Source organism: Rhea americana, unplaced genomic scaffold (genome assembly GCF_003343005.1).
Source record: "Rhea americana isolate MKP2758 unplaced genomic scaffold, rheAme1 scaffold_32, whole genome shotgun sequence".
NCBI lineage: Eukaryota > Metazoa > Chordata > Aves > Rheiformes > Rheidae > Rhea > Rhea americana.
The window spans coordinates 2,868,435-2,887,033 of NW_028186446.1; the positions used below are offsets into that span (position 1 = coordinate 2,868,435).

General features: G+C 43.0%; 1 protein-coding gene across 2 annotated transcripts in view; it reads right to left on the reverse strand.

Annotated features, from left to right (window-relative positions):
• Positions 1-18,599, reverse strand: part of CDK6 (cyclin dependent kinase 6) — a 135,236-nt gene that overhangs the window by 37,632 nt on the left and 79,005 nt on the right. For both annotated transcript variants that reach the window (XM_085310509.1, XM_085310508.1), the window contains one exon: positions 4,367-4,476. In XM_085310509.1, the coding sequence (XP_085166635.1) occupies positions 4,367-4,476 (110 nt within the window). The remainder of the gene's footprint in view (positions 1-4,366; positions 4,477-18,599) is intronic.

An 18,599-nucleotide genomic window follows, 5' to 3' on the forward strand; every position in this document is an offset into this window, starting at 1 on the left:
TACAGTTTGTTCATCTACCTTGCTTGCGCTCTTCACAGAACTTGTCCCATCACAGGTATTTTAGTTGTCACACATCTCTTACCTCCTACTATAGTTTTCCAGCATAGTTGGCAATGCAATGACTGTCTAACATATATTAGGAGCTGTTGGAGAAAGCTGAAAAATAAGACAACTGACTAAAAGCATGATATGTTGGAGAAAGCTGAAAAATAAGACAACTGACTAAAAGCATGATATAAAATTTAAAAATTAAAAAATAACAATGTCATGCTATTTGTGCCAGTCTTGTCGGACTGCTGATCTTACCAACAGCAGACTGATTAAAGCATCACGGAGCTGGTGCATGGACTTTCTTTGTAAAAGTCCACATATATGGAGTTAATTTTCTGCTTGGCTGAATGAAGCTAGAGGCAGTGATATAATAATTTTTTAGTTTTGGTTTGGGGAGGTGGAAATGTTTCTGGGAGAGCATTTTCTTTCAAGTATTGGGTCTGAACTGATATTTGTAATGCTTGTGAAGATTAATTTGCTGAAGATTGGAGGTAAGAGGCCCTTTCCTACTGGCTAAGAAAATGCTCATCCTTGGAATGAAGTCTTTTTATAAATAATGCTTATTTTTAATTAAACATATTACTTAACAGTAGTGTCTACAGCTATATACATGAGATTAATGCAGCTGGCTCAGTGACAGCTGTTGATTGAGAAGAGACATGAAAGTTGCTGATCTTAGTGTGCCATTGGGTATCCCCACGCCTTTGGGTCCCTGTCAGTCCTGCCAGCTGTATCTCTGATGGATTCTGTGATACTGTGGCAACCAATAGTACACCTTACAATTTTCCTTACTAGTTATTATGACCAATGCACCGTAGCTTTTAATCAGAAAAAACTGGAGTCACTGGAACAAATCCATTTACACTTCAGTTAGCTAAGGACAGTCCTTCCAAACTTAGCTAGAAATGACTGCAGCCTATTTAACTAGAAGGAAGATTTAAAAATTGAAACTCTAATATATGGGAATTTTCATATAATCCTTCATTTGATGCTACTCAGGTTGCCCAAAGAGGTTCTGCAGTCTCCTTCTCTGGCGATATTCAAGGCCCGCCTGGATGCAACCCTGTCTACCATGCTCTAGGTGACCCTGCTGAGCGGGGAAGTTGGACTAGATGATCTCCAGAGGTCCCTTCCAACCTTACTGATTCTATGATTCTACGATTCTACTCTAATCAGCAGGGCACATAGACAGGAAAGCATACATGGAGCAGAATATTCTCTGCTTACATAACCTGTGTACCTGGCTACTGAGCAATTTCTTGCTGATTTGTTAGTAGAGATCCTGGGGAAACATGACAGCGGTTTCAGGCTACAGCCACTGTGCAACCATATATGCCCAGCTTCGTGACTACAGATCCCAGCAGGCTAAGGTAGTATGTACACATATGAAAGTGGAGAAGCCAACAGATCTGTACCATAATTAAAATGTGCATGTTTAATGTGTATTTAAAATGTGTATGCTTAAGTAAAATGTGCATAGCTATAATTAAAGTTAGGACTTTATTCAAACCCAGATTTCAGGAGATCTGCAGTCCTCAGCTGAGAAGTATCATTTGGATAGCTGCATCAGGCAAGATGCAAGAAACCTTCAAATTTACTCTAAGTATATTTAGACAGAGATTTATTTATTTATTTATTTAAATAATTCTTATATTCAATATGACTTATTTTGGATGTATTTTTTAAACAAATACTTTGTTTACATTTGTCTTAAAATGGTTTGTCTTAAGGGTAATTTAAGCTAAATGAGGTGCCTTCTGTTCAGGACATAGCACTCTTTATGTCATTCAATGACTATCAGTAACCAAAAGCTTTCTACTGTGTATCAAGGTAGTAGGTAACCTGCCGGAACCTACAGAACCCTGACGGCGTTTGCACAAATCTACATAAGCACTGCCAATTCTCTGCGCGGCATAAACAGGTTAGGGATGTTGTGAAACATTTTGTTTCCATTTCCAGTGAGGTCTCCATGATAAAAAAAAATACAGATGCGTCTCACTGAATTTGTTAAAAGCAACGGAGCTTTAAAATCTTTCAGAGAAAAAGCAAAATAAGAGCAAGCACTCAGTAATACAGTAAAAAGAAAAGGCTGTCTTAATGTCAAACCAACATCCACTTCTAAGCTTTAGCTGCATTCTCATGCTCTTATCCTATCAACACCAGCTGAAAAGCAGATGGGTGATTACCCAAGGGCACTACCATCTTCCAGCACAAATAGCTGTTCCACTTATTCAAGCTTTTGGAAATAATCCATGRAGTTTGCAAAATTTTACAGTTTATTGCTACCAAGATCACAGTAACATGGATTTGCTTTTGCAATTCATGAAGAAAATCAGAAAGACAACATATTTCACACAGAGAGCATTGCAGAATTAACCCGATAAAATGTCCATGAAGATACCACTCAGTGCTGTTCATGGGAGCTTTATGGCAACAAGGCTTTAGTTTAGTCTTCCAAGTCATGCTTGTATACTGAAGTATCTGAAAGTCATATTGTTTGCAATGAAACAACATAGTACATACAGACTTGGCAGATTCCTGACCTCTACAGTTTTTGACTGTCTCCCAAACCTAGGACTGAGAATGTCAGACTGACCCTGCATTTGGCAAGGATAACAGAAGTCCTGGTTTTATCAAACTCTGCTTCTACTCAGCTCTCATTTCCTTTAAAAAGTCTATGATTTGTAATATTAACATAATATTTGCATTGAAGTGGAGAATTTAACTGTCACTAATTCAATTTACTATGTTGGATCTGGGAGATCTGGAGAGTAAGTCAGGCTCAAATGTCAAAATAGGAACAGGAAAATTCAATCGATGGTGCTTGTATATGGCAATAATGCAGGAATACTGCAAGTTAGATAAGAAAAAATAAAGAGTTCTGAGAATATAATAAAGTAAGTTCTCTATTCAGTTGTTTGTTCTGTTTTACTCTTGTTGTAAATGCTAAAACGAGCTTGTTGACTGCAATTTAAATAGAAAAAATACTAATGGCTTAATGCCATTGTGAACCTGGCAGTATATGGGATAAGATGAAATCTTCAAAAGTTTGCAGTGGAATGCTTAATTGAGACTCCTAAAATCCACATTCTTCTTTTCTCTCATTTTCTGACCTCATTTCTGAGTCAGACACAGAGAGGGTGGAGTGTAATAATTCTACCCARGCCATTTGACCAGGCAAAAAGCCCAAGAAAAATGATTTTTCCATATACTAACATTAATAAGTAGTGGAATCAYAAACTTCTTTTGCAAGACTTCAATTAGTATTTTGAACTTCACATTATATAAATTCATCTCAATGTGCTGCTACTAAATAGTTGTTTCTCAAGGCCCTTGCAGAATGACTATTCTTGAAAGTTATATCTGTTTTGGTTTTTAGACCACTTCGTATATCATTTTCTTTCACATTTTCATTATATATGTTCTTTGATTTTACAGTAGCTGTTACAAAATGATACGTACAGTTTCTCTGTGGAGCTCACTATAAACTAGATGATCATCACATACACTTTTTACATTCATCTCAACCAAAATGCATGTGATCAGGTTAATACTGAGACAGATCTACTTTGCCAAGGTTCTTGGGGGGCTGCTCCTCCCCACACCCTACATGGCAAAACCTCCATATTAGCTTCCACTTCCAGGTGGAGAGAACAGTAAACAAGYGTTCCTCTCCCATTCACAACTCAGCTGTGTCCAGCTGTAATAGGTCACAGAAAAATAGTTCTGATAGCTAAATCAATTGAATCAGCCAAAAAAGAAGTCTTACGTCTGTCTGACTACCTTTTACTACCACTGTTATCCTACACCTTGTCAAAATAGCTTATTCTTCAGAAATTCCTACCTCTGTTTCTAGAAGTCATTACAGTGACTTTCCAGGTCTCAAATACGCCAAGAGAGGACAGTGAACAAACATCTGGTGCTCTCATGCGCAAACTCCAGAGCAAGAAGACTGCTAAACACCGTGCCCTGCCTTCCGCAAAGTAAATGCTTTCCACAATTCAGTTGTACTCAAACTGATCAACAGCCCCTCTTGCCCACAGTTATCTACATTTGGATTCATGCGTAACAGGAATACAACAGTGCTCATACAGGCTTTACCAGGAGCTGAGGGAGACTCCCATCGACAAAGAAAAAGACTCGTAGACGGCAACAAATTGGAATATACAATGGGTATTTACATTTTATGCTGGAAATAAAACATCCTATCAGCCCTCTGCAACATAAAAATGAGCCACTGTATTGTACCAGTCATTATTGAACTTTTTTTCAAATTTCATGGGGAAAAAAAAGAAAATAAAACTACATTTCTTACTTTCGACGGAACATTTCTGCAAATATGCAGCCAACACTCCAGAGATCAACTGGTGTTGCATAGCTGGACTGAAGCAAAACTTCAGGAGCTCTATACCACAAAGTAACAACCTGTAAAACAAAAAGGAACATAAGAAAGAACATGCTTATCTACTGAATTACAACTTCCTAGGAGTTGCTGCATACAGCCTCAGGTTACCTTAATCCAAATTGTAAAATCTCACAAACTGGGGCAAATTGCTTGGGTCAGTGCACAGAAAAGGGCTCCGTATGGATAACTGCGGTGATGGTGAGTCAGGAMGTGAGGCCCCTTCTTCTCAGGAGCAGTGCAGTCCGCACTGCACAACACAGTGTTGTACGACTGTGCACAACGCAGTCCAACGCGGGCGCGATATCACAGTATCACGGCATAGTGGCAGAACACCTCTCTGAAACCGCTGCAACTGGTGGACCCCAAACATTTCCAGTGGACGTTCAGACTCCCTGMAGAGCAGAGTTGTTTTTTCTCAACACCCTGTCAGGATCCCTTCGATACGGTCACCAAACTGGAAACCAGTAAGGCGGGCAGTACTGTGTGTTTGCCTGCAGGACACATTGGAGCCTGCGGGCGTAGCCCATGTCTGYCCTAAGCCCTTTACAGTTAGGTACTTTCTTTGTGCAAAAGTGGTGCTAACCGAAGCGGCCAACCTGAGGGAACGCRTCCCACCAGTCTCAAATGCTCTCCTTTTATGCTGAACCGGAGGAATTTTAACTTATTTTTTGTCATCTGGATACAAAGCAAGTCAAAACCTCCCCCGTTTACCGAAGGCACACAGTGCTGTCCAGCGTAGTTTTGTGGCCAGCGAGGCTTTAGGTTAGTCTCCCAAGTCACTTCCACGTGGAGATACCTTAAACTCGTATCGTTTTTGACAAAACAGTACAGCACAGGCTCCTGGGCAGATTCCTGATCTCTACAGTTTGTGACTGTCTCTGCCCACCTGCTGGTGGTTAGATCAGCCCCAAATTCRTTCACCATTTATTTTCAAACACTCTTTCCTAGGGAAATATGCCACGTAAAGCAGCTGCTTTTCGGCTGTCCCTGTCCTGCTGGCTCCTGCTGCAGCGGATTTTATTGGCACTGGGCCACCGATGTGCTTTGATGAGTCCTGCACGTTGGACCCACAACAGAGATGGGACAGTTTATATTTATCCTTTCGTTTCCCACAAGTAGACCAAATACAGATGCAGCTGACTGTATCTGCGGCACGCTGACCCACGAACACAAGGAGCTTCCTTGGATTCCTGCACGAGTTGCTCTGCACTAGAATATAATCTGAGAGCCACAGGAGTATCCTGCTCCCGAACGCAATCACAACCCAGCCATAACACCACGGGATCGTCAGCTAAAAGGCAGTATTTAAACCGCGGACAAGGTTACTCAGGGGCAGGGAGGGCCTCAAATTTTTTTGTCCTGTTTCTCAGACAAACACAAAGGTAAGTATGGGGAAAGGCAGCATTCAAGAGGAGCATGAAGTGAAGCAAAAGACTACAGGTGAGGATAAAAATAACTCAAAAAATTGTTTTAACTAGGATAGTGAGGTTGGAATTTCAAGACCAGTCCACAGAAATGTGTAAGCAGAGTGGCTTTTTAATGATAACAACGTAATTGTCTCCTAAGCAGAAACAACAATGGAAGCAATCAGCCAAATTTGCTGGTCAAAGCCAGCTGAAACAAAAGCAAATACAACATTCATTACGATCATTACATGCCCTGACAGCCTCTGCAGCTACTGAATGGCGATTGAAGGGAGGTTCACGGATATTTGCACAAGTGGTCATATTTGCTAACAGTCCTCTCAAACACTTTGATCTCTRTTCATAAAATTTGTCTTTGCAACAGTTCAGTAACAGAGTGCAAAGTACTGCGGAGCCGAGCGGATCTAAACTTCCAGATCCCTGCCCACACCGACAGATTCCCGTATGGAAGCTGGGTGTTATGTAACTCTAGGGTTTTTTTCCTGACTGAGACCATGCTGGTGATGCTTTTATTGGTCTCTGTAAGGTTTCTTCAGAGATTCACTCCAGWGCAAGAAGAGAAATGTAACTTGAGGTCAGGGGATTTTTACTGGAGCTGCCCAAAGACAGGCTGAATCAGACAGAGGATTCCTCCTAAGAGGCACACATTTTTTTTTCATGATGCGGGCGTCTTTCTCAGACTCTGATCTGCACTTTTATTCTCTCGGGACACGTGCAAAGACGTACCRCAGAAATGTTGCTTTGAGGAATTAGATATAACAACTTCAGCCAGTCGTGATTTGTCAGAGGCGGAGCGCAGTGTCAGGAGCAAGAGCTGCCAGCGTGCAGAAACGCCACCAGGTCTCCGGAGCGGGGATTGGGCATTGGGGGTCAGGGACTGGGGATCGGCGAGGCTCTGCCAGCATACCGTGATGGGGTGACGCTCGCCGGTGCCGCCGGCCGCGGCACGCTCAGGCGCTGCGCTCGCAAAGCACCGGGCGACCGCAGGGTTTCGAGACAGCTCGGTTAATGCCTGCGGCCGTTCATCCCACGGATTTCCCTCTTCCAGGGAGATACGCTGGTGCGAGGGCCGCCGCAGCGCCGTGGGCTGGCTCGGGGGGAGCGCCGGCGYGCTGGCGGGGTGCGGGAATGCGCCGCCACCGCCGCGTGCCAGCTCCCTGGCACGGTTCCCCTGCGTTCGCACCCTGCTAGGCTCCGTGCACGGGCTCCTGGGGGAACCCCGAGATTTTAGTGCTGAGCAACTCTGAAACTTAAACCCTAAAAAGAACTATTTCCAAAGCCTTACGGTTAATTCCAGCAAACGTCTGACTGCTTTAGAGTCAGAGAGGAAGTAACTTGTGTTGAGCTGTTTTGATAAACTCTGTCATTGCTGTGTAATTATAAAAGTGATGAAGTAACCCCTATATGCAAGAACGTGTTTCAAGATGTGCATCTGACAGGGATCAACATTTGCTAAATGTCGGTTTACATACAAGCAATACCACAGATGACTCCGGCAGTGCCAGGGGTCTTCTCGCGAAAAGCACAGGATGATGCAGATGATGCCGTGGTTTTGACACAGTTTCACACTCTCTTTCTTTTACCATAGAAACCGAGAAAATATTTGTGGACATTCCATTAACATTTGCAGATAAGTAGAAATGAAAATTATTCTGAACACAGGATATGGTGAGGCCGAACAACTAGCTCATCGCTTCCTCTTTAGCACTGCTCTGACTTAGAGTGAAAAATTGCTGTGCGTAGGTAAGCCGGGCCACCGGCGCACACAGAAGGAGACGGCCCGTCGACACGGCACCTCGATAACCGAGCCCCATTTTTAGGATCAGAAAAGCCAGCATCTGCGCTGTTACGCTCTGCATAAAACACGCTTGCCCTGAAAATCTGATGTGCGCCTAATGCGGCACGTGATGGCTGTTCAGTAAGAAAAGGGGTTTATGCTCACATGCCGAAAGAGGGCCTGAAATCATTGCACGGCTCCTACACACCTGGGCTGTGGGCTTCGGTGACCGTGTTGGCATTTTAGCCCTTTAAACCCTTTATGCTGCTTTTAGCTTTTCAGTCTGCTCTGCCTGTTCAGTGAGGAATACAATGTGACATTTCCTGTCTCACAGATTAATCTAAATACAAAAAGATTGAGAATAATTTGCATGTTTGGACCGAGAGGAGCAAATGTGCTCCTTTGCCAGCGCACATTTCATGTCCTGACTGCCCAGACAAGATGGGATGATGCCAGCTAAGGACGCTATCAGTGGCTGCAGATTGCTGTCTCTTAAAAGTGAAGTGTCAAAAGATCTAGGCAGCACTTCAGGATGAAAATAAATGAAATATGCAACCGAGTGACATTAGAGAGGCGATAAGTACCTGCCGAAGTCTGCCGACGCAGGGTCCGACGCCTGGCAGAACAGCAAGGAAACGTGCTCGGTGAGCAATACGGCACAGATGCATTTAGGGGCTGAAGAAGAAACAGAACTTTATTTTGAAATAAAGCTGCCTGCCTTATCAGGCCTGACAGATATTGCTATCTGGGACCATTTAGCCGCAGGAGTTTCAATCCTGCCGCTTCGCGCTACCTATTTCTGATACGCAATCGAATTAGCGGGCAAGTGTCCGCTCGCTAACGGGGCGAGGGCGGCCCTGTGTCAGTCTCGTTTAATTGCTGTTTACTTTACCGAGCAGGTTTTCACTTCTGGATAACTGCTCGGTTTAAGCGGGCCTGCACGAGGCACAGCCCTTTCCAAACGCAGCTGCTGCCTGGACAGCCGGCGGCTCGGGAAGGACAGTCGGGGGTTAGGGACAGGGCTGAGGAGCAAAGACGCAGGCTTTGAGGACAGACTAACGCCCAGTTGCACGGCCGCAGGGGCCGAGCAGGGACGAGGCTGCGGCGAGGAAATCCAGCGGGGCAGGACACGTCCCTCCCTCTGGCGCCGYGGCCGAGCGGCCTGCGCCCGCGCTGCTAAATCCTCACCCTCTGGAGAAAGGTGGCCGCGGGCGAACTGCTCTCGGGGCACGGCCCCGGCTGAACGGTGCCTGGGGACGGCCGGGGAAGGGCTGCGCTTAGCGCTGCGGGCCGCCGCGCTCCAGCGCCCACGGAGGTCTCCGGCACCCTTTAGCAGGCGGCGAGCCGCCCGGGGGCCTGGGTCTTGCTTCCCCAGACTCCCAGCCAGACTCCCTTCATACTCAGAGGGAAGCAGCTGGTACTTCCAGGGTGTAATTCACCTTATTTCAGAGCAAGCGTGTTGCACAGGCCTGAGGAATACAGGCTACAACTGCTTACTGTCCCTGAGGAGGATCTAGCTGGCTGGCTCAGATGGAGACATCTTCATCTGAGCCATCTAAAGCTGATTCCTACTCTAATTATTTCTGATGGGACCTTTAACAGCCCTATAAAACCTCCTCAACATGAGCTTTCATAAAGATCGTGCCAAAAAAACTATTAAGAGGATGGTTAAATTCATACAAAGTTTCATTGAATTGGAAAAAATTCTTCTTCCAAGTCGTTTCCCTTTGTGACTGTAGTTGCTCCTGTACCGGTTTTGGTGTGGATTTTTGGATTTTGTTACTGATGTTTGCCGTTAGGCACCCTGCCTCATCTCCTCGCTTAAAGCGTTTCAGCCTCAAGAAGGACCGTCTGCAAGATTTTAATTCTCTAACATGGTTCTTAAGATTTGTTATTTGTTCAGTTCTCACTGGAGGCATTTTCACGTTATCTTTGGGGCATTTTAAAATGATCTTTTCATTTATTTTCATGYTTGTTTTTTGAATAAAAATGAGGGAATACAGCTACAGAACATWTAAGGCAGTATACTGAATACAGCTCTGCGTTGCTGTTTCATGGTCTCCCGACATAAAAATAAAAAAGGTAATGCTATTGCTTCAAATAGTTTGGGAAGATTTAGAGGGAAATCTTTGAACTTTTACTATGGAGCTGCTACTGCATGGCTTCTTATTCAGATTTGGGACTCTAAAATGGCTTGCCCAAATTTCTCCAGACTTCGCAGTAAATTCCTCCWCAGCTGTATGACTAAGCCTGACACGTTCAGCAAGGCTCGTCTGAGCGGMCAGGATTGCAGATGGATTGCACATAACCTGGCCACAGTCTCAGCTGCAGAGCTGACCAACGCGCTTCTCCGCAGCGCGGTGGCTCGCTGGGCGCGCTCTGCCGACCCCCCTGCGGCCTGAGAAGAAGGAACCTAACTTCTAAAATGAATGCGCTTAAAAATGGGTAACTCTTCAGACAACATAGCATTACTTAATATGAGGTCAATGGAATATTAAAGATTGCTTGGGAAATAAAGAATTTGCTTAATCACATTTCAGCCTCGCGGTCTGGATGGGTGACGGGGCCCGGCAGAAGTGCCATCTGCAGAGCGGAGAAGGCGGCAGAGATTAGGCGGTGGGGTTTCTGCCGCCCTGCTCCGGCACGGGGACATCCCCGCTAAGCCTGCGTGGAATGACTTCAACGTATTTTTCATTCTGGCTTTGGATGAGGAGCGTGCTGGCTTTATTTGCCGGGGACTGTTTTTCTGTATTTCCCCACTGTTGCCCTTAAGGCATTTATTGAGCATGCTGGATTTATTTTAAGAAAGCCTGGGACTCCCCTTAATCTATCTCTAAAGAACTATTATCATTTCTAACTGTGAGAGAGACAGGTAATAATGGCTGCATTGCACAATACAGTTTAGCATCCTGTGGTAATATTAGTCTAGATAATCACATTTTTGCAAATGATCCTTCTTGAGACTGAAACACTTTAAGCAAAGAAATGCGCCAGAGTGCCTAATGTCAAATATCAGTAACAAAATCAGCACCAAAAACAATACAGGAGCAACTACAGTCACAAAAACAAATGACTTGGAAGAAGAATTTTTTTTTTGATTAAAAGATACTTTGTATGAATTTAACCGTCCTCTTAATTGCTTTTTTTTTGCATTTCTTTTACAAGTAATGGTCCTTCCACTATTATCTAACCGTTTTTAGTTCCATCTCAGTTATAGGTATGGTTGGAGAAAAATGAATTAGTGAAAAATGATTATATTTTGCCTTTTTATATAAACAATAAAATAGTTTCCCTTTTACAGTAAAAGAAAACCAAACTACCCTGGTGGGTTTTAGAAAGCACTTCATGTCTTGACTAAAGGCTTAACATAAATAAATGCCTTCCTCTGCAGCATTACAGGTCTCATGAACTGCACATGGTAATTGCAACTTTATCTCCTTATTTACATTTATCTCAGTTTTACGTGCAAGCTTAATTAAGTGCTTTGTGAAAACTGACAGATTGCTCTTACTATTTTATTAGTTAAGTCATCAAGGAAAAAAATTACCTATTTATAGAAGAGACAATTCCTTACCACACGTACCACCTGCTATCAGGTTGTTATTTTAACATGTGATCTCTTCTTTTTGATGTTAAACACTTCTGCCTTGAAGAAAGTAAGTTTTAGAATCTCCTCCAAGATAACTTGACAAATAAAGAAGCCATTCATTTCTTTGATGGCTTACATGCGCAAAACTAATCAGAATTTTGTTTTTTTTTCATTTCTAGGAAGAACCACATTACTCCGTATGATGGTGCTGATGAAGAATATTTCTAGGTACATCCGTTGTCACTGTGAGCGCATATGCGTGTGTGTGTATGTGTGTGCGTGCATGTGTGTATGAGTGTGTGTGCATGTGTATTAAAATACTAGCAGAAGACATTTTACCTACAGACAGTGGCCTTTACCTCAAGAGCCTCTGTGCACTAAGCAGGTTGTGTGCAACAGCTACTAGAAAGGAAAACTGGCTAAGATGAGGAAATATTTTCAACCATTAGCTAGAATTTAGAACTTATCTCAGAACTAATACAAGGAAATATATTTCCATTAAGCAGAGTATTTCATAGAATTCAGTACTGATGCCACACAGAGAACATTTCTGAGAGACTACCTGAAACTTCACTTGAAAAGTGTTTTATCTTAACACAAAAAGAAACAAAATAGTATCAGCAACACTATCAGAACACTACAGCACCTGATCCAGAGCCCATGAAAGTCAAAGAAAGTCTTACCAGTGCTTGCTGTGTATAAAATCAAAGCAATGACGCATTAACCTCAGAGCAGCTTTCTATGGAATATGGGACAGCTCAGTTCTTTACAGAAGTGGTCAGCTTTGCATGCAATGAGGTTTGTTCTGATATTGCAAAGCATTTATATAAAGATATGCTTAAAGATATTGCAAATGATAGGTTTTTAAAAAAAGTAGTCATCCTTCAGTCCTGCTTCAAGATGCAAAAATCAAATAGAATTTGTAAATTTGTAGACTGAAGAAGCAAATTCTAATAATGTACCACAGAGCTAAAAAACCCACAAAGACAGAAAGACATAAGCATTGCTGGCCTCTTCTGCTAATCAAATCAGACACCCACTGTAAAAAGGAAGAGAATTCCCAACAGAAAGCACTAAGGGGACGGCAGTCTGGGTCTGTGCCTTAGAATACACATCTTGTCTTCTAGATCTGGCTGCAATGAATTGGCATGTTTCTACTCACATCAGTCACCTGTTGGCATTAGCTAACTGAGGGAATGGTCCTAATTTCTAGTAGCGGATCTTGGGCCTTTTTGCAGTTGCTTTGTGCTGCTCTACATCTTTAGCTAGCCAAAAACCCAACCCATCCAGTATCCGACATGCTCCCGCTGGGCAGCATCCAGCTATTCAAAGGTCTCTCACATCTGTTACGCCCAGTCCCTGAGAGAAGGAGAATATCTAGCTCAAACTTGCACCAAGGACCAATGCTGAGATGTCCTGAAGCTGCCTTTGTGAGCACCTGGTCCCTTCTGGAGTTCAGCACAGCTAGATGAGATAGTCTGAGCCCCAACGCTTATGGTTTGGCTTCAGCATGAAGACCAGTTTCCCATTGCTACTAGAAAACCAGAGTCTGGTTAATAAAAAAAGGTCTCTCCACTTCCTGGGGTGCTATGTTAAACCTCAGTTCTCAACAGAAAAAAATGAAATAAAGCAAAACCATGAAGGCCACTGTAGACCTCTCTCCCTTGGAAGTTTGGCCCACTTGCATTTCAAACCAGATTTAACAGAAGGAAATGATATACAAAGAAAACAGTGTTTTCTCAGTGAATGGGTAACACACAGTTACCTACGAGAGAGGCGTTGCTGTGAACTCTAGATATGCTTCCAGATGCGAAAAAAGGTGGAAGTAAGTATTTTTTGATGAAACATAAATATCAGAATTAGCTGGGAAGATGAGTCACTTTCAAGAAGAAAGAATCACTACAATTTTGAGGCAAATATAACCAACAGGTCAGAGTTTAACAACACAGAATTCTGTCAGGAAACAGAATTATTATAGATTAGTATGGATAAAATACAGTTTTCTAGCTTGGGACTCTATCAAAGGGGAAACTTGGTGCAAATAACTTCTATAAGATACGATTTTAATTCAGCTGGCAATGAAACTCAGGAAACAATGCTGAGCTTTGAGTTAATGGCCAAGAGCTGTAGAGGAAGGTAAGGACACATGTAGCAACCAATGTATACAGATATGTGAAACTGCACTGGCTCTGTAGGGGTGTATTTTGTTTGCATATGGCAGCATGTGCACAGGAAGTGTGTGCATAAGCAGGTTAGCTGCTGAGCAAGTGCTTACCTGATCTTCACTCAGAATGCAGAACTAGGGCAAAACAGGCTCCGTCCCAATTAATCTGAGAATATTTCTCTGAATGCCTTTTTTTATTGAAAGTGTGATTTGCACAAGAGTAGTCTGCAGCACATCTAAGACCAAGATGCTTGTCTAGATATCTTACAGAGATGATGCATGAAACAACTTTCTTTTCTGCAATGAGGCTACATTTTTACCTACAGTTGTTAAAAATGCTTTTTTAGGGGGGGGAGGAAGGGGGATGGGACGGACGGGATTCTCCTCACTTTTGTGTCCCATAAACTTGCTAAAGAAGTACTCCTGTACTGGAGACACCGTGAGCAGTATCCGTGCTCTGCAGCACTGCAGGGGCTGGCATGGGCTCCCACAGCACTGCTGCAGCATTCACGGCTGCCCAGCTCCCTCTCCAGTGCAGTCTGGGGCTGTGAAGCCCCTGCTGGAAATGCAAACAGAGCTTTGTGCTCCTAGTGAAACAGGCTCTGTCTAGCAGAGGAAACCTCGCTGGTACTGAGGCCTGTCTAAGGGCTGAGAGGAAAAGTATCATTTTTTTTGACAGGGTATAAAAGGGCTGGTGGAGCAACGCAGATCCAGCGTGGCCTCAGAAACGTCTGTCAGGGATGCTGATGTGAAGCAATCACTTACAGTTAAACCTCCTATATTACAGCAAAACCCCAGGGGAACCCAGTGTTAGCAGCAAGGCAGCTTCTCTGCAGCAGAAGCTGCTCGTGGGATGCATCTGCCCTCGCTGCTCCATAAGGCTTCAAACCTCAATCCTATTACCGCCGTGACAGCTGATGAGAAGCTGGACCTTCCTGCAGCTATGGCATAAAGCCTAGAACAGAATTTGTGCAACACCGTGAATCTCTTCTACAGCTGACATCAAATGCAGTAGATTTCACTTAAACCTCAGTAAATGTATGGCTTTAAATTAAAGTCAGTATAAACGTAAATGATACTGTAGAGAGGGAGCTAAACAGTACTCCTTAAAATTAAGTTTGGGAAACAAAAACCTCACAAAATATCTTTCTTTTTTAAAAAAAGTGAGAAAACAGTTTTACTTACATGTTTCCAGAAAAAAAGATGAGCTTTTTATATAAAGAAATACAACATATGGATAGGTGTATGGGTACACACATTAATACAAACATATACCACAAGTCATCAGAAATGAGTTATGATTTGAAGGAATTTCAGCAGGACAAAGCAGACTTCAGGCTGTGTGACTCTCACACCTACGTAGCTTTGTGGACTTAAGAGCCACTAAAATGTCGGGACAATCTACTGACTTTCTAGAGCTACCTCACTATGTATGCAACTTTACTCATTAAATTCCTCTTCTTACTCTGAAAGCGTCCACGGGTCTTAAGTGTAGATGGTCACTCACATTTAGATGGCCTGTGCTGGAGAAACCAGCAAGGCTGTTTCAGCTGAAGCTGTACTGTGTGATGCGTGTTTAGGCAGAAATATCTGTTCTCAGCATCAGTCCATATGGACAGAACAGAAGTCCGCACAGCCCAGGGACTGAGAGTTGTCATGAAAGCATTACATATCTGCATCTACACTAGCATCTTGTACAGCTTTTAATATGTTAATCTCAAAGTGGAAATTCAGTCTGAAGGGGACTTAATTCGCACCTCCTACATCCAAGAAAATACTGTGACTACTAGGCTAAGGGGCTTTTTGGGTGACAGCTCTTTCCTCGCCTTTGCTGAAGCCAAGTTACTATTCTGCCAGGAGTATATGAGTCATGGGGCAAGACTGTTTCTGAAAGTAGCTGAGTGGTTAAGGACAATCAGCTGGAAGGGGTGAGGAGCTGAGTTTCTGGATACTTGGATACTGCTCTCTGGAATGTGTATGCATTTTACATTAGACCATCATCGGATAAAAATAAAAGCGACAATTAATTATGTTAACTAGAGTGGATTCTACCTTGGCTCTAGGCAGTTGTATTCTATCCTTCTGCCTTTAACAAATGGAGCTCATAAAAACTCTAGAAGAGGGCACTCTTTTAGTCTATGGAGAAAGTAGCAACATCTCTCCCTTGCTATTTGATACACTACTGCGCATGCAAAACTTATGATCCACAATCCAGCACAAAACCCAAGATTTTTAAAGAACCCCAAAGGAAACATCTTGCATTTGTAAATGCTAGAGGATTTTCTAAATTGACATTAAGAACCTCACGATTTAGTAGAGTACCAGCATATAACAGGCAGTCTAATAYTAGATTTTGGTAGGCTTTACTTCCCAACTTTAACTTTAAAGCTTACATTGTTACTTTCTATAGTTTGCATGAAGCCAGATTCCTTAGTAAATTAATTATGGATAAGATGCTGATTAGTCAAATGAAAAAGATCAGAACTAGTCTGGATCTCTGGTGACTCTATTCCATCCTGGTTGTATTTTGATAAAAATATAAAATGTTCTATTGGTGAAAACAATGTTGTAGAATAGCCTTTTACAGACAGCTCATCTCTCTAGAAGCTGACATACAGCATCTTATTTAAGTTAAAGAGGTAATAACTTCAGAYAACGCAAAAAGAAATGCTCAAGGTAATGAGTGCTTCCATGATACAAGTTCGTCTGTCTGAGGGCACTGCATCAGGCTAAAGGACGCTGAGATAAGGCCGATATTGCTAGTTACTAACAAATGGCAGATAAAAGAGCTCTTCTGGAGTCTGATGAAGTGACAGCATTCTACACATTCCTGCGAGTTGAGAAAGTTTGCCTGAGAACAGCAGCTATGTTACATGTGAAGTACCACTAAACAAGCGTATCTATGTTTTCAAATTCCAGCATGAGTAATGGCTCTTTCCTTCTTCTCTTTAACGTGAACAGAAGCTCCCTCTCTCCTTTCTGGACATGCAGAAATAACTTGCTGTGCTTCAGTTTCCATTAAGACACATAAATGTATATGCTGAAAGTAAAGAGAAGTTCTGTAGGACGCCGTGGCCGCGCGCCAATGTTTACAATCCCCTGGGTGGGAAATGCCGGGTGAAAGGCGCTCCATGGCAGGCTGTAGGAGTCTTTGCTGTTGCCGCCAGTGACCTTCTGCCTCTGTTTTCAAAGTAGCTCCCTTGTTAACCCCTTGCACGCTGTGTGGCCAGGAGCCTTAGAGAGGAAGCACCTTCCCCCAGAGGACAAACCCGCTTCCCAGGCATCTGTCCGACAGACTCGGATTGCAGGAGCGGTTAAGGGAGAGCGGACTAGTACGTGTACTCTGCATCCGTGATCACGGCTGCTGCACTGAGAGGTATTTTTAATAGTCCAGAGCTGGTTTTAGCTGCACGCTGCATGTTACACAGTGAAAACTCCCAGCTTCAGGCAATGGACTTCAGTTTACAGGCACAGGGGCAGTGAAACATGAGTGTACCGAGTCTCCAGGAGAGAAGGAAACATCCAAATTAGACATAAATGTTTTAGCTCTCCCTGGCCCATCAGTAGCAACGTTATTTGCTGGTAGTAGCAATCCCTCCTCCTGGGGTCCCCTCAGGAGAGGAATGATACTTAAAATTAAAGACAGGCTGAATTGCATTGGCACGGTGGAGATGGACTACAAAGGAGCCTCAACTACCGTGTAGGATGGAGATCCACTGCTTTAAAAAGTTTTTGCTCCCCTCCTGCCTGAGAATGAAAAACACAATGTTCAGGAGGTCTCCTTCTTTGCCATGTCCCTCTTGCTGCTCTGTGAATCACTCCTGGCTCCTAGCTGTCCAGAAAGAGTCCTTTTAAAAATGATTAAAATGGACATGCAAAAAAAGGCCTTCTAAAATGTTTATCTCAATATATAAGCCATTCTTTAAAAGGGACAAAAAGACAGACTGAAACTAATAGCAAGCATGAGTGCTCTAATGGTCTGAGAGAGGGAGCCAAGAGCTCTTGTGCCAGCATCAGTTTTGTCACCAGCTAACCATATGGCCTTGGGCAAATCAATTTCAGAGTCTATATGTGTTTCTCCATCGTCATCATGATGTTTGTCCATGCCTTTTCCCCACAAAGATCTGCGTCCAGAAGGATTCATTTCCTGTAAACCTCTCCTTGCATATTCCTTGTGAGGAAATACGAGTGTCTGCCACCTCCAGAGAACTGTCACACGGTTAATACCTACAGAGGGACCGCACCATCCCACCCACTTCCATCAACCAGCAGGAGGATGGCTGTAAATACCATCCTCGAGCAGTCAGGAAATCCCTCACGGCATGGCTCCACTGAGACTGAGGGTGGGAGAAGAGAAAAGCACCAGAGAGCTTCTGCAGAGAGACTAAGCCGGCATGCACGCAGCGCCAGGATTTGCATGGATTGGCAGTCCTAGTGAAGGTGCATGGCCCCATGCTCGATACCTCCACGTACAGAAGGCTCATAACGAGATAGGACCTCATCTGTTTATTTCAGGCAGAAAACAGCATGTACAAAAAGGCTAATGTTACCTGGCTGTTTTAAAAGAACCAGCTGTATATCTCATAAAAAACTGCAAACTAGCTCAAGGCATGCATGTAATTCCCKCTGGTTTCAATGGAAGTTTTGGGTGGTTACATGTTCAGGCAGTTGAATCATTTATACCTAGTTCTACCTTTGGCTTTAATTGCTAATATTTTAAAAAGTAGTTTTAATTAGAAATAAGCTATGTTTTTTAATGAGTATAGAATTCCRTTTAATAAACAGTATCTATTTTACGGAAAGCAGCAATCTCCAGTGAAAAGCAAATTTTTATATTAGAAAACAAAGAACATAATTAGCCCATTTTTCTTTTTTTGATAATACCATGAGACTAAGTTACTGCTGTTAAAAATCACTAATGATTGTGGGATCAGAAACTAAGTGTTTTGKTAAGTCAACAGCATGACTGGGAAATGCTGTACATAGTAATGCCATGTACATGTCGCAGCTAACGTGAGGATCAAGTGTAATTTTAATTATTTCTATCTGAAAGGAGTAAAAGACAGATTACGTACTGCTCCTATAATGATGAATCTATAAATCAGTATCTTTTTAAAAGTTTAAAAGATTTGCCTTGTCTCTGACTGGACAAGAAACCAGCAGACTCATGTGAAATGAAGCTTATTCTA